This window comes from Parambassis ranga, chromosome 21 (genome assembly GCF_900634625.1).
Source record: "Parambassis ranga chromosome 21, fParRan2.1, whole genome shotgun sequence".
In the NCBI taxonomy this organism is placed as follows: domain Eukaryota; kingdom Metazoa; phylum Chordata; class Actinopteri; family Ambassidae; genus Parambassis; species Parambassis ranga.
Window position 1 is genome coordinate 162,501 of NC_041041.1, and position 16,353 is coordinate 178,853.

Sequence of the window (16,353 nt, forward strand, 5' to 3'; positions counted from 1 at the left end):
GTGGGTGTAGGAAGGAGTAGGAGGGGTGGGGGTGGTGCTGCCCTGGATGTGTCCTGCTTTGTCCTTGACTCTCTGAATGGACACAAAGACTGCAGCTCAGAGATGAGCAGCTCGCAGCGACGCTCCACTCGCCTCTGAAAGCTGCTGCAGGTGTGTTTGTGTGTGTGTGTCTGTTGGAACAAAATGGTGGACAGCCGTGTTTTCAGATGAGCTGGCTGTGTTGCCCCCGGTGACATCTGCCACTCTACCAAAGTCATGTGACCCGGCAGGCAAACAGTGCCGTGAATGGCTTTTGTTTGGGAGGTCAGAGCCTGCTGTCCACCGACACATCCACCGACCAATCAGAGCGCAGGACAGGCTGCTGGCAACCTGCTGCTGTTTTAAGGTGGAATGATGCCTAGCTGCCGCTAAGTTTTAAGGTGGTATGGTCTCAACATTTGAACTGTGACTGTTCCTGTGCGGAGCTGTGGCTCTGTGTGCAGCTCTGCTCCTGCTGCTTCAGATGAGCACATGAATCCTGCCAGCAGTGATGGAGGAGAATTCTTCTGCAGCACGTCACACATTCTTCCAGCCAAAAGGCACAAATCACAATAGCTGTGGGTGTGAGGACGGGGGTGAGGGTTGTGTGGTGTGTGTCTGTGTGGGTTGAGGGGGATGTGGGTCTCAGCGGGGGGAGGGTCACATTATACCGACATATACGTTCGACCACACAGCGAGCGTTCACATCTCACTTTCAGCTCCTTTCTGCGTGGTGTTTGATCACAGAGGGGTTTACCCCGTCTGAACCGGCACTAAATCCTGCGGTCACACCTCTTATTAAAGCCTGTCCTGTCCCACGCCCTTCACCCCCACCCCCACTCTTGGTATTCAGCCCAGGTCAGCAGATTTCGGCCAGCCCACTGTGGCTCCCCTTTTAATTTGCACCTGTTGCGCAGTTGTCCGGGAGGCGAGCGCCGCCGCCTGCTGCAGACAAAGATCATATTATGAGCAGGCTAATCTCCATGTAGCCGAGGGGAAGAAAAGCTGAGGAGTGGCGTTCTGATTCCTGCTCTCTGGGAACCTGCAGCGTCTGATGGGAGGGTTGAGTCTGGAGATAAAATCTGCAGGAGGAAATGTGATAAGATGCAAAAGAGCCGGTCCAAGAATCTGAGCTTAAAGCACAGCGCGGAGAAAATGAGGCTGAAAATCGTTGACTGCTCAGGCCTGCTGGCTGTTCCCATGATGTCATCCACACACACACACACACACAGTGTCCAATCAGAGATCAGATATCTGATTTACTCTGAACATTTAAATATTTTGGATGTTTTATTAACTGACTGATGTTGAACTGAGTTTGTGATGAAGATGTCCTCCCTCCTCCTCCTCCTGCTGACCAGCTGCTGTCTCTGTGTTTCAGTGTTGAACTATGACAATGTGGTGGAGACGAACTCAGAGACTGACGAGGAGGACAGGATGCAGCTCTCTGAGGAGAACAGCTTCACTCACGGAGGAAGAGGAGGGGAGGAAGAGGAGACTGGAAGTCAGGCCGGCATCCCCACTCTGGAGGCATCTCCTCGTGTTGGCCATGCCATGTTGTCCCTCCAGGACCAGGAGGGCTCTGAGGCCAAAGAGGGACTCCAGGACCCACACAGCTGGAGACTTAGGGAGGATGGTGAGTGACTGCTCTTCATCGCATTGTCATCATCATGGTGGTAATGTTGAAAAAGGCATAGAATCATGTGGCAGCTGTGAGTGACCTACAGCAGATGTACATTAGAGGACTGTGTAGACAGTCTGTAGAGGTTCATGAAGCTCGGAGCGTCTGCCAGTCCAGCCGAGAAGGTGAAGATGAATGGTTGATGTTCAGTTTCCTCATGGAGTTGCTGCTCATATTTATTCATGAACCACCTCTCCAGGGTTATTAAACAGTGGAGGAGCCCCCACCCACCCCTGAGCTGCCGGGGGTGGGTGGGGGCTGTACCTTCTTCAAAGGGCTAAATAAAGCTTATGATGCTTGTGACTCCTGTTCCAGGGGGAAAACACAATAGCCTCAGTCATACGCAAGTCATTATGTAGAAACACCTTCAGACTGAGTCTGTCAGAAGGAGCAGGAGGGGGGGAGGAGGGGGAGGAGAGGGAGGGGCAGGAGGAGGTGAATAACTTTCTGTGTTGTCTCATTGGACAGATGACGGGAAGGATGAGTTTGAAGGTCTTGGCCCGGATGGTGCAGGTGAGAGCAGTATTGTCTTACAGTACTGAAGTACACTGGTTTTAATGCTCAGGTGTCCCACAGGGCGCAGCCTGGGTCCCTTCTGAGGTTGTGATTGCATTGTTGTCTGCTGAGGTCGAAACCTGAACTTTGTGTTGGTGTTTTCAGTGAAGCGACTGGAGGGAATCTCAGAGCTGGACGAGTACTTCCAGAAACGTAAATTGGAGGATGACGATGGTCACCCTGCGACCATCGCTGAGTACCTGCAGCGTAGCAACACCGCCATCATTTACCCTGAAGCCCCAGAGGAGGTGACTCGACTGGGAACACCCGAGGCTGCTGGACAGGATGAGAGCGAGCATGGTAAGATGTTACTGAACAAATACACAATCATAAAACAACACACTGATGAGACATAAAGGAAAAAGTTACTAAAATGAGTTTGATTAAATACATAATGAAGTACAGGAAGCAGAATCAGTCCCTTAGACGAGCCAAATCAAAATGAAAATCTGATTAATTGGACCCTTTAAAAGCTACTGTTTTGGGCTCATACAGTCTGTGAGGGTGGAGGGTCTTTTTCACATCCCTTGGTCCTTTACAAAGGTGTCCCCCCAAGGATCTGTACTGCCCAAGCCTATTTAACATGTATATAAACAATATCACCCATGCTATAGTAGGCCTGTCACGATAACAGATTTTGCTGGGCGATTTATTGCGATAAGCGATAATATTGTCATTGTGAGACCATGTTCAACTAATGCAGACAGCTGCAGTGAATTTTAAAAACGCCACCATGTAGACAGACACACATAAAATAAACTGACAGCAGATATGGCACCAGAGGACTGGGCAAGAGGACTAATGGGTGGCGCTGCAGCGAGTGCCGCCAGTAAGAAGGCAGAGAACTTCACTCGTACAACACGGACTCTCTCTGATAGCACGCTGTGTACATAAGCATGTGTAGTCTCATGGTGAATTGTGTCGAAGTGTTGAACCGGTGTTGTGCAGCTTCACAGCTCTCTGTGTTGCTGTAACGTCCAAGCCCTGCAGCGCTGTGACGCACCGTGGCGACGCAGACAGCGAGCTGACCGTGGTCTGCTCAGAACATCCCGTAAACGTTACACAATGAGTTAAAAAATAAGAACTACCTATTGATTTGACACATTTTAAGACAGAACCCGCGGGCCATATAAAGTCCGATGGCTGGACTTTGCACACTTTATACGCTACGACGCACCGGAGTGACGCCTTTTGTCATCCAGCCGCTTTGGCAGCGAGAGAGAGAGAGAGAGAGGAAAACAAACGAGTGTGCAAATGTAATTTATCGCGGCCGTTTAATTTATCTACAAGCCCATTTAATTTATCGTGCAATTAATTGATTTATTGTTTATCGCGACAGGCCTATGCTATAGGTCACTCTCATATCCACCTGTATGCTGATGATACTATTCTCTATACATTTATCTCTCAACACTTTCCTGTCTGCACTGAAAACAACCTTTATTAACATTCAAAACATCTTTTTCTCATCTTCACTGAACTAGGCTTGTGCAAAATCGTATCGTGTGCAATTAATCGTCAGAAAAACTGTCATCGATTAATATTTGCCACTTATCGATTACGGCGATTAGTGGCTCGTCATGATGGCACATTTTTGTGTGCGGCGTTGGTTGTTGCCATAGTAACTGGATGTTTTCTCGTATCAAAAGAATGAACTCCAATTACGGTCATTGTGCTGCTTACGACCAAACTAAGCGCTGGAAGAACGTTACTGCAGGTTGATTTGCACAGATATACATTTAAATGTGAAACTGTCTGGTTTGTTTGTTAGTTTTTTCTGCTGCTGTTCTATAGTCTGAGTGAAAACATGCACTAGTGTGGGACATATTCCAGTCACAGGTTCATTTGCACAGACACATTTTTTAACTTGAAATAATCACTGATGTGACTTTTCTGAACTTATTTGTCCTGTTTAATGTTAATGTTGACATGCACTGCTCTGTGACCTGAAGATAAGAACATGTGAAGGACAAAGTTACTTTAAATGTTTGCGTCATTATTATTTTGAAGCAGTTTGTGCATCTGTTATCAATACATATTTCCATGGCTGGTTTGGGCCGTCAAATTAATCGTTATCGGCTAAATGCCACAATTAATCGTGATTAATTTTTTTGCCAATATCGCCCAACCCTACACTGAACACAAGCAACACAAAATTCATGGTCTTCAGTAGAAATCTCTTACAGACTGAGTGCCCCAACTAAATTCTCTGTTTGGATGGTGACATTCGGTGTTTCAGTGAAAATATAACGATAAATATATGATATGTGTGTTTCACATGGTTCAGACTTCTCTCCATCAGACTGTGTTGGTTTGTTACTGAACCTTGCTGTTACAACATTAACTGTTTGATACCTCATGACTCAGAGAAGTGAAAGAAGGTTCATTATGTCACAGACACACCGCACTCATGATGTGAGATAGGAGAGCAAAAACAAAATGGCTGCTTTCATCTGCTATGTTATGTAAATGTAACACAGAACTTAAAATGCATTCCCACTGTGAACTTGAATCCTTTAACCATTTGATCTCTGATCTCTGCAGACATGCCGCCTGGCACCCCGGACGACTTTGCTCAGCTGCTCACGTGTCCATACTGTGACCGCGGCTACAAGCGGCTGACGTCCCTGAAGGAACACATCAAATATCGTCACGAGAAGAACGAGGAGAGCTTCACCTGCTCGTTGTGTCCTGACTCATTCAGCCACCGCACCCAGCTGGAACGTCACATGACCTCACACAAGCCCTCCCAAGACCAGGTAAGACGCAGCGGCACCTTCCAAATCCTAAAGTATCAAAGCAGTGCAGCAGTGCACTGTCTGAGGGGTTCCTGGTGCTGTTAATAAGGATGATGAGTCTGATGAAGGGCTGTAGAAGCTGTGACATCACTGAGCTGTCTGACTTTAACATCAGCTGCTACTGGAAGTCACCCGGAACATATGTGATTAGAGCTGTGAGCGGGTTCAGGGCGTCACATGGTAATCTAATGATGAATATTTCCTGGACGTGCCTGTTTGCTCCTCACTCCTGAACCAAGCTACACATCAGAAGCTCTAACCTTCCAGTCACAATCCAACAACATGTCCTCCAACACACTGCTACCAACAACAACAGCATTACTGCTTCTTTGTGTAGTTTATGAGTTAACTGTTAAGGAGCTGTTTGCTGTTCACTCAGTAGAACTGCTGGATCACATCATTAATGAAGGTGACAGCTGTTGTTGCTGCTGATAAAAAGATAATGATGATGACTGTAATGTGTATTTACCAGTCAAATAAACACAGATTGTTTTCATTATAAGCTGAAATCCATCATGCTAATAATACTAGTTAATGGAACTGGCTGTGCAGCAGCAGGCTGCATTAGTGTGTCAGTCAGCAGTTGAAGGCATGAGTCAGTCCTTTGTCTTGTTCTGACTTGTGGCTAAAGATGAGTGTTTTAATCAGCTGAATAAAGCAGAGATGAGTGTTCAGGTTTCATCTGAGACGAAAGGATTTGAGCTCCCACTCTGCTGTGGAGGGCGGGACGCCCCCTGACGCTGTTTGTGTTTGTTTATCTCTGTATTTGCATTTCAAATGTTGGGTAGGCACCTCCACCAGAAAGTGTTTCCTCTGAACGACGCCAGCCCACACTGTTTCTCACAACATGTTTCACACAGGAGTTCCAGGAGAACCTGTCACTTTAAAGATCTGCTTCACTAAATACTATAAAATTCCCTGCTGCCTGTGTACCCTCTGTGCTCTGACTCCCACTCCTCCTCCTCATCTCTTCAAACCTGTTTTTGTTTCTGCAGCCGCTGCTGCTGAATGAAGGAGCTGGAAATCGCAAGTTTAAATGCAACGAGTGTGGAAAGGCCTTCAAATACAAGCATCATCTGAAGGAGCACCTGCGTATTCACAGCGGTGAGTGGGACAAATCCCTAATCATCTTATGATGACAATATGCTCATAATAACGGTATTTTTTACCAGTGTTTTTTTTGCTGAGCAACATTAACGAGCCGAAAATAAGACTTGTGTGTCATCCTGTTGCAGGCGAAAAGCCGTACGAGTGCTCCAACTGTAAGAAGCGCTTCTCCCACTCTGGGTCCTACAGCTCCCACATCAGCAGCAAAAAATGCATCGGCCTGATAGCCCTCAATGGACGAGTGCGCAATGGAAACCACAGCAAACCTGGCTCGTCCCCCAACTCCACCACCTCTTCACCTGGAAGCCCCGCCCTTGCTCAACTTCGCCACAAACTGGAAAATGGGCGACCGCTCAGTTCACAAGATCAGCAGAGCCAGCTGGACATCAAAGCCGAGCCAATGGACTTCAATGAGTATCGGCTGCTGATAGCATCGCAGCATGGGTTCGGGGGATCTGGGGGCTATCTGAATGGCCGAGGTGGAAGCCCGCTGGGCATCCACAACTCCTCCCAGAGCCCCCTTGAGCATCTGGGAGGCATGGGATTAGATGCCCTCTCCATGCTGGGCTACACAGGGCATATTGGGAACCTTAGCCAGGTCCAGAAGGTGCTTCAGATAGTGGACAACACAGTCTGCAGGCAGAAGACGGACAGGAACCCGGAGGAGATCTCCAAACTCAGGGCATACATGAAAGAGCTGGGGGACCAGATGGAGGACCACAAACTGGCCCAGGCTGGCTTCCAGGTCAAGGGTCATGGAAGCCCCACAAAAAGTATCATCGACTACACCCTGGAGAAGGTCAACGAGGCCAAGAGTCTAATTGATGAGTCCAAGAGAAGCATTAAGAAGGAGAAACCAAACCATTTAATGGATTTCAGTGGCGAAGAGAAAAACCCCAGTGACCAGAGCCAGTTCCTGCCATTCTCCTGCCAGTACTGCAAGGAGACATTTGCTGGGCCAATCCCACTGCACCAACACGAGCGCTACCTGTGCAAAATGAACGAGGAGATCAAAGCAGTCCTGCAGCCGGCAGAGGGCAGTCCTGCTGGGCACCAGGGGCCATTGGCCTCTGAGCAGTCTAGTAATAAGCGGGCCACCAGCCCTGTTAGTCCCTTCAAGGACCACATGTCAGTGCTCAAAGCCTACTTTGCCATGAACACTGAACCCAGCTCAGAGGAACTGCTCAAGATTTCAATTGCTGTTGGACTTCCTCAAGAGTTTGTCAAGGAGTGGTTTGCTCAGTGGAAGAGCCAGAACCACCATGTAGGCAGTTTGAGGAAAAAGTTGCTGCATCCTGACCCCACCAGACCGGACGTCAACCACAGCTCGAGCCGGTCTCCCACATCGCTTCTTGCAGTTGATTTACATGGAGCCTTCACTAACGGCGATGTCTCTCACAGACTCACAAAGACCAACAGACAAACAACAGGGGACAAACCACTAGACCACTTGGACCACTTGAGGAGCAACACTCCATCACCCCTCAACCTTTCTTCTACTTCCTCCAAAAACTCTCAGACTAGCTCTTACACTCCAAACAGTTTCACATCAGAGGACGCCCATGGGGATATACCCCTGGATCTATCGCTGCCCAAACACATGGAGCAGAAGCTTTTCTCCATGGGAGAGAAGCAGTTCAGACCCAACAGCTTAATAAGCACCCATGATGGGGACATTTCAGGAAAAGAACAGGGGGCTGGGCCCTTAGACCTGATGAACATCAAGAAAGAAGTCCTGGGTTCTGATGGTGGAGGGAACTCTGTCCACCAGCCAGAGAAAAGCACCAGTCCCATCTTTGGGATTAATCCCTTTGCTAGTGGTCCAGTTTACACCTCCCTGCCACCTCACGGAGCATTTCCTCCACCCACCTTCATGACTACAGCCCAGGCCACCATCCCAGGCCTCAGGCCCTACCCAGGTCTTGACCCCATGAGCTTCCTGCCCCACATGGCCTACACCTATGCCACCGGGGCAGCCACCTTTGCTGAAATGCAGCAGCGAAGGAAATACCAGCGGAAGCCAGGTTTCCAGGTAAGATTAATGTGAAAAATGAATGAGTTTGTGTTTATGGTGCTCCTTTAAAAACCTCAACAACAAAAATTGATTTTAGTGATTGAGAAGAAGTCAGTGACAGGAGAAACAGTCTGCCAGCGAATTCTGTAGCTTCAACTGGCCACTATGACCTGTGTTTCTGAGGTCTGCCAGCATGGACAGATAAACTAATGTCACCACCTACACTTGTTTGGACAGTCACCAAGAGGAAGAAGGTGGACAACAATCTCACCACAGGGGCTTTGTAGCCTAACATTCAGCCTTTATGCAAACCCAGCTTCATGACAGCCACTCTTATACACCCTGCTACTGTGTGGAGGCTCAACCTTTAGCTGCTGGAAAAGGTCTGCTGGCCCGAACAGAGCACCACTCCCACTGTGAGGTTGACGGAGGAGGTTGTGCCTTGTTTCAGGAACTTCTTAGGTTCCAGTATAAAGAACACATTTTCAGTTCACCTGTTTTTATCTGTGAACACAATCCCAGCACTTCATCCTCCCCATCCCATTCCTCCCCCCACATCCCCTGCCTCCTGGATGAGGGGGACTTACCTAGGTTGGGCATTTAAGCCCTGTCCAGACTTGGGATCATGCAGACAGTGGGGGGGATGCAGCAGAAGGTGTCTCAGAGCATGAAGTCAACAGGTGTGGGATTATCAGGCTGTGACGCTCTGTCTCTGTCTCAGGGGGAGCTGCTGGACGGGACGGCGGACTATCTGTCAGGCCTGGACGACCTGACAGACAGCGATTCGCTGCTCTCCAGGAAGAAGATTAAGAAGACTGAAAGTGGTATGTACGCGTGTGACTTGTGCGACAAAACATTCCAGAAGACCAGTTCCCTCCTAAGACACAAATATGAGCACACAGGTATATATAACATTTGGACACTTCTTTTTACCTCACCCCCGATGCTTCTGTGCCCCCTCCCCTCATTCTGATGTCTGCACAGTTTTGTTTCATCCCCTCCTTTGATTTTTATCACGTAGCTCCCACTCTTAGCTCTGTTCTCTCTATTTCTCTGTTTTGTTCTCTGAAAGCCGTGGCCTTTAACATGTTCCTTTCTTTTCAGCGGGGGGTAGGGAGCTTTAATATGCAGAGGATTACACAAACACTCAGCGCCCCAAATATACGCAGCATCTCACTCATTCTGAAAGGAGGAGGAGGAGCGCATGTTTGCATGTGTTCTGTTTGTGCATATGTGTGAAGATCAAAAGGAAATATTAATTACAGCAGAGGGTTCATTTGAAACTGAAACACACTGAAGCACTCAGCGCCAAGTGCAGACTGTCACATGAAACACAAAGTGACCCCAGTTCATGCTAACGTGTGTGTGTGTGTGTGACTGAAATCAAATCGTGTTTTCAGTGAAGTTTGGAATTTACCTGCATCCACCTCCACCTCTTTCACTCAGTTGCATCACATCCATCGTGTGTTTAAATCCAAATAATCCTAAACCACATGTATATATATACAGTATATAAAAACCACATGTATGTATATATATATAAACCACTTGTATATATACAGTATATATAAACCACATGTATGTATATATATATATAAACCACATGTATATATACAGTATATATAAACCACATGTATATATACAGTATATAAACCACATGTATATATACAGTATATATAAACCACATGTATGTATATATATATATAAACCACATGTATATATACAGTATATATAAACCACATGTATGTCTGTATATATATATATAAACCACATGTATATATATACAGTATATAAAAACCACATGTATGTATATATATATATAAACCACATGTATGTATATATATATATAAACCACTTGTATATATACAGTATATATAAACCACATGTATGTATATATATATATATATATAAACCACATTTATGTATGTATATATATATAAACCACATGTATATATACAGTATATATAAACCACATGTGTGTATATATATATATATATATATATATATAAACCACATGTATATATATACAGTGTATATATAAGCCACACGTATATATACAGTATATAAACCACATGTATATATATGTATATATAAACCACTTGTATATATATATAAACCACATGTATATATATATGTATATATAAACCACATGTATATATACAGTGTATATATAAACCACTTGTGTGTATGTATGTATATATATATATATATATATATATATATATATATATATATATATATATATATATATATATATATATATATATATATATATATATAAACCACATGTATGTGGGTACACACATATGCACTTATGACAGATTCATCTGGAGCTTTCTGGAGCTTGCATGAAAGGACACAGATTTTCTTTGTGCTTTCTTGGGCTGCAAGTATAGTCATTAAATAAGAGTTTGAATGATTCACATTTAAAGGAAACATCCAAAAATGGTGTGGCATTCTCAGATTTCAGGCTTTGACTTCTTTGTTAGATGATTGAGCAAAATGAGCCCTAATGCCGTCGTGTTTTTTTTTAATTAATCAAAGTCGTTGATGAATCTGAGAAATAATAGCAGGAGAGAGAAACCTCTGAATGCACCTAAATGTAGCATTTCTACATGGGGGGGCTGATCTTACCTGAATGCCATCTTTAACGACCTTCATCTCTTTCACTCAGTTGCATCACACCCCAGGCACGCGCACACACACACACACACACGAAGCATGAATCCACCATCTCAGTTATTTTTGCCACTGTGTGTGTGTGTGTGTCTGTGTGTATTACAGTTCAGTATGCCAGCTATGGTGGATGTTACAGGTCTATTTGTGGCTATGATCTGGCTGCATGTGTTAATGAGCAGAGATGTGTGTGTGTGTGTGTGTGTGTGTGTCTGTGTCTGTGTGTTTGGTGTGTGTGTGTGTGGGATGTGTGATTGGATGGTGTTCAGCCTGCTGGCTGGCAGCACTCTGCTGCATCCTGTTCAGTCAGATGGAAGCCTGTGCAGTCGTAGTAAATCCAGCACAGTGTGTGTGTGTATAAGGTGGGGGTACGGCAGGATTCCTGCTAGCTCCTCCTCAAGTTTAAATGTAGGACTGTGATGTCATTGCTGTTGCAGGTTCAAATTTCCCCATGGGGAGTCAGACATCACGCCTCAGCGTTGTCATGGAGATGGACTCAGTGTAAGAGTCTGAATTTGAACCTGCAGGTTGAAAACTGTTCAGCAGCCTGCAAGCCAATCAACAGACAGTTTACACAATATTAAATGGAATAGACTTTATTAACCCTAAACAGAAATGTTTCAGCAGCTGTGTGCAGACACTCAGCATAACACACACAATGCAGAGAGATCTATATTTAAAAAAAATAAAGTAGTAGAATATTTAAAACTGGGATATATACTGTCTAAAGCTGCAATGTGCTAATTAGTCCTCGCCAGCTTGGGATGAATAAAGTACTTCTACTCTACTCTGACTGGATCCCTTGTTTTAACACATCTGAAGGTTTAGAGAACCAAACTTTACATTCCATTTCATCATTTCATCATTAATTAATTTCCCCACGGGATTAATAAAGTAAATCTTAATCAAAAAACACAGCGCCCCCTGTTGACCACAGTCTGCTGAGTTCTGTGAATATTTATTATGATGTTGATTTATATTGTGATTTAGGATCCTACCAATCTTTACACACGTAGGTCTGTATTTCCAGGTCAGAGCTGCGGTTTGTTGCTGAGTTGTGGGTCTGCTCACCGTCATGTGTGTCCCTGTTGTGTCTCTGCAGGTAAACGTCCTCACCAGTGTCAGATCTGTAAGAAGGCCTTCAAACACAAGCACCACCTGATCGAGCACTCACGCCTGCACTCCGGAGAGAAGCCCTATCAGTGCGACAAGTGCGGCAAACGATTCTCGCACTCTGGCTCCTACTCGCAGCACATGAACCACCGCTACTCCTACTGCAAGAGGGAGGCCGAGGAGCGCGAGGCGGCCGAGAGGGAGGTGCGGGACAAGGGAGAAGGAGGTGTGGTGACCAGAGGTCTGGACCCCACAGACCTGCTGATGAGGAGAGCCTACCTGCAGGGCTTGGGGCCCCTCGGGTACTCAGACCCCGAGGACCAACAGGAGGACGGCGTGATCCTGAGAAGCAGCAGTGAGGGAGGAGAACGGGAGGAGAAGGAAGTGGACAGCAAGACGTACGAGGAGGTTAATGACCAGCAGGAGGCAAGTTTTATGGAAAGAGAAGAGAAGGACGGCGACAGTAGGAGGCAGATGGACTCAATGAGGGAGGAGGAGGACGAAGACGCGACGCAGCTCATGGACAAGAGTTCACGAGAAGGGAAGACGGATGGGGAGGACTGATGGAGGAACCTTGGGATGGTTTCTCCTGCTGAATCCTTCAGGAGTAACTGTAGGAACTGATGAGGGGCAGAGACTCATTTTACCCGGGAGTCATCACCAAATGTCACTTCAGGCTGCAGCTGTAAAAGCTGAGTCCTGTTCTGTGAGTCCAGCTTCTCTGACCATTCACTGGATCTGTTTCAGCCCCGATCCTCAAATGTTCTGAAGTTTTAAAAGGAGGGAAATGTTGTATGACACTTGTACTAATAAGTCTATTTTACTGTTAGCTATGTTGCTAGCTGCAGCTAATGCTAATGTGTGTTGGCAAAAATGAACAAAATATAAAGAATAAGTGATTAAATCTGACATGTGACCCTTTGAACAAACCGTCCTGACAGTGAATTATTGAGAAAGTCACAGCTAATGTTAGCTTTGATGAGTTGGCATGCAAGGGTCGAATTAGCAGGCTAGTTAGCATGGAGATGGTAAACACTTTAAACTAGAGTGAGTCTGTTTAGCGTGTTAGCTTGTCTGCTACAATTTTTGTGTGTTAAAACAGATTTGTAGCTGTGCTAACAGTAGCAGTCTTTTTTGTTATTTAGCAGCTTGTGACAGTCGCTACTGTGATGGTTGCTATGCTAATATTGTTGCTATGGCAAAGTAGGTTCATGAATATGGGGGCAGGGCTTCTGACAGGGCTTTGTTAAAGATGTTAGCTTGTTTGCTAGCAGGGTACGATGAGGTCCAAAGCCTGCTCAGACATGATTGGTCGGTTTTGTCCCACAGGGACTGAACCAGGTCAGACAAAGGTCACAAACAGGAAGTCTGAGTAACACTGGCCATGTTGTCGATATATTTACCGCCTCCACGCCCCATGCGATGCTCAGACAGTCCCGGAGACGTCCGGCTGGGTGGGATTGTTTAAAAATCCACATTATGCAAAAAGAAAAAAAAAGAAGTGATGAAGATGATCATGGTGATGAAGCTGTTTTTGATGTACAGTATTATAAAGGCCTGAAAGCTGTGTGGTGCTACGATGTTCTTAACTTCCAGTGTTCATGGCGTTGGAGCTTCAGGAAACTGCAGCCCGAAGCCTCTGCGCTGCCACTTCCTGTCAGTGTTATTGTCGTATCCTCTCACTGTGACTTTTTTACTTTTATCCTCTGCATTATTTTGCCAACTAACCACCTGATTTCGGGCCTCCTGATGTTTTCTTTATGTGAAGGAACGTTTGAGATACAATGTGAGTCTTAAAGGAGCGTCGCAGTGTGTTCCTCCAGAGAAAGCCTTATATGCAAAGCTCTCACCTGTGCCATCCCTGTGCAGCGCCCTCTTCCTGTGTGCGCTCAGTGTCAGTGTTAGTGAAGACGACTCTTAGTTTACATGTTCGTGCAATGTTCCTCTCGTTCCTGTGTTTTTGTTCCACAACAGTATTTTTGTTTTGTTCATTTTCCAACTTAAATTTCTTTTGTTTTATTTGAGAATTTACCATTTTATTTATGTGACTCATTTTATATTTCCTAATTTTATTTATTTCTTACTGTAGTGTACAGTATTAAAGTCCTCACAAATAGATATATTTTAGTAAATGATTCTGTCATTGGAACAAAAATATAAACAGAGAGTGTCTGTGTTTGATGAAATGTTTGAAAACTACTGGAAATTCTAAATTGGGGAACTTTTGATACGCTGATTATTGTGAAAGCACTGTATTTTTAAAAAATCCACTTTACTCATCCTGAGGAGGGACTGATGAAGGCGATGAAGGAATTCCTAAAATGTCTGAAGTATTATTTTTAATTTCTCTGAAATGACCATGCTCGAATAAATGTAGCCAAATTAAATTTTAATAAAGCTGTGTTACTCTTCTTGTAGCTCTGAGTGATTCATCAGCAGCAGCACCCTGAGCATGGAGGCTGCTTCAGCCTGCTGCTGTTAGCGGCACAGCTCTCCCATCATCACACACACAGAGACACACAGACACACACAGACACAGAGAGACAGACACAGACACACACAGAGACACACAGAGGCACACAGAGACACAGACACACACAGAGACACACAGAGACACAGACACACACAGAGACACAGACACACACAGAGACACAGACACACACAGAGACACAGACACACACAGAGACACACAGGGACACACAGAGACACACAGACACACACAGAGACACACAGAGACACAGACACACACAGAGACACAGACACACACAGAGACACACAGGGACACAGACACACAGAGAGACACAAAGACACACAGACACACACACAGAGACAGACACAGAGACACACACACACACAGAGACACAGACACACACACAGTTCTCCCATCATGACACACACACATAGACACACAGAGACACACACACACACAGTTCTCCCATCATCACACACACACACAGACAGACACACACACAGACACACACACAAACAGACAGACACACACACAGAGAGACACACACACACAGACAGACACACACACACACAAACAGACAGACACACACACAGAGACACAGACACACACAGACACACACAGAGAGAGACAGACACAGAGACACACAGAGACACAGACACACACAGACACACACAGAGACACAGACACACACAGAGACACACAGGGACACAGACACACAGAGAGACACACACAGAGAGAGACAGACACAGAGACACACAGAGAGACAGACACACAGAGACACACACACAGACACACACACACAGAGAGACACAGACACACACACACAGTTCTCCCATCATCACACGCACACACAGACACAGACACACACACATAGACACACAGACACACACAGAGACACACACACACAGACACACACACCATCAAACACACTGATCAGATCAATGTTCTCTGAGTGGAGGCTGAGCACTGTGATGTCAGGTCAGAGGTCAGAGCTGTATAGACACCTGATCCTAAATGAACACTTCTGCTAATCCTTCTGATCTTAATCTACAGCAGGGATGTCAAAGTCAAATACACAGAGGGCCAAAAAAACAAATTGGCTATAAGCCGAGGGCCGGACTGATTCAATGTTTATTAAAACATATTGAAATGATTGCACGTAGCCTATTGAACCAAGACCTAACACAAAGATCAAATGAATAATGGGGAAACATTTTTCAGCAGGCACACAGACAAGAACAAACTGCCTTCAAAGAAGAATCACGTCCTGTACGTTCTTCTTCTGTAGCCTTTGTTCCGTGTCCATATTCTTGTCTTTGTGTGTTTCTTAGACGTTTCATGGTGCCTTCTTAAATTGTATTCTTTCATTACAGCCAAACCTTCTCCACACAGAAGACACACAGTTTGCCATTTACCTCAGTGAACATGTACTCCGCCTCCCACCGAGCTTCAAACCCCCTGTTCTCAGCATCCACCCTCTGTTTAGCCATTTTTTGGGGAGGAGGTAGCTGGAAGTTGACATCTGCTCTGACTGCTAATGAATGATGAAGCCGAAGTCCGCTTGTTGCTGCAGTGAGTTCGCGGGTTACCGTTGCATTGTGGGAAATGTAGTATTGGTGCGTGCAAAACACCAGCGGGCGGCTACGGCCTGCGGGCCGGTTCTAATACTAATCAAATATCATCCCGGGGGCCATGAGAGGGAGAGGAAGAAGCTGGACAGAGTCATCAGGAGGTCCAGCTCTGTCCTGGGCTGCTCTCTGGACTCAGTGCAGGAGGTGGGGGACAGGAGGGTCCTGGCAAAACTGACATCCATGCTGGACAAAGAGTCCCACCGCCTGCAGGACACCCTGTCAGCCCTGCAGAGCAGCTTCAGTGGGAGACTGCTCCACCCTCGGTGTGTGGAGGAGAGGTACAGAAGGTC

The 16,353-nt window shown here is 45.8% G+C and overlaps 1 protein-coding gene across 5 annotated transcripts in view; it reads left to right on the plus strand.

Moving 5' to 3' along the window:
* zeb2a (zinc finger E-box binding homeobox 2a) overlaps nt 1–14,379 on the plus strand; it is a 32,970-nt gene extending 18,591 nt beyond the window's left edge. For 4 of the 5 annotated variants that reach the window (XM_028393130.1, XM_028393132.1, XM_028393129.1 and 1 more), the window contains 8 exons: nt 1,400–1,654; nt 2,168–2,212; nt 2,360–2,554; nt 4,799–5,013; nt 6,048–6,156; nt 6,288–8,191; nt 8,895–9,075; nt 11,952–14,379. In XM_028393130.1, coding sequence (XP_028248931.1) covers nt 1,400–1,654; nt 2,168–2,212; nt 2,360–2,554; nt 4,799–5,013; nt 6,048–6,156; nt 6,288–8,191; nt 8,895–9,075; nt 11,952–12,526 — 3,479 coding nt within the window. In that variant the 3' untranslated portion in view covers nt 12,527–14,379. The remainder of the gene's footprint in view (nt 1–1,399; nt 1,655–2,167; nt 2,213–2,359; nt 2,555–4,798; nt 5,014–6,047; nt 6,157–6,287; nt 8,192–8,894; nt 9,076–11,951) is intronic. The other variant, XM_028393133.1, reaches the window with a different exon arrangement.
* The last annotated feature ends 1,974 nt before the right edge of the window (nt 14,380–16,353 follow it).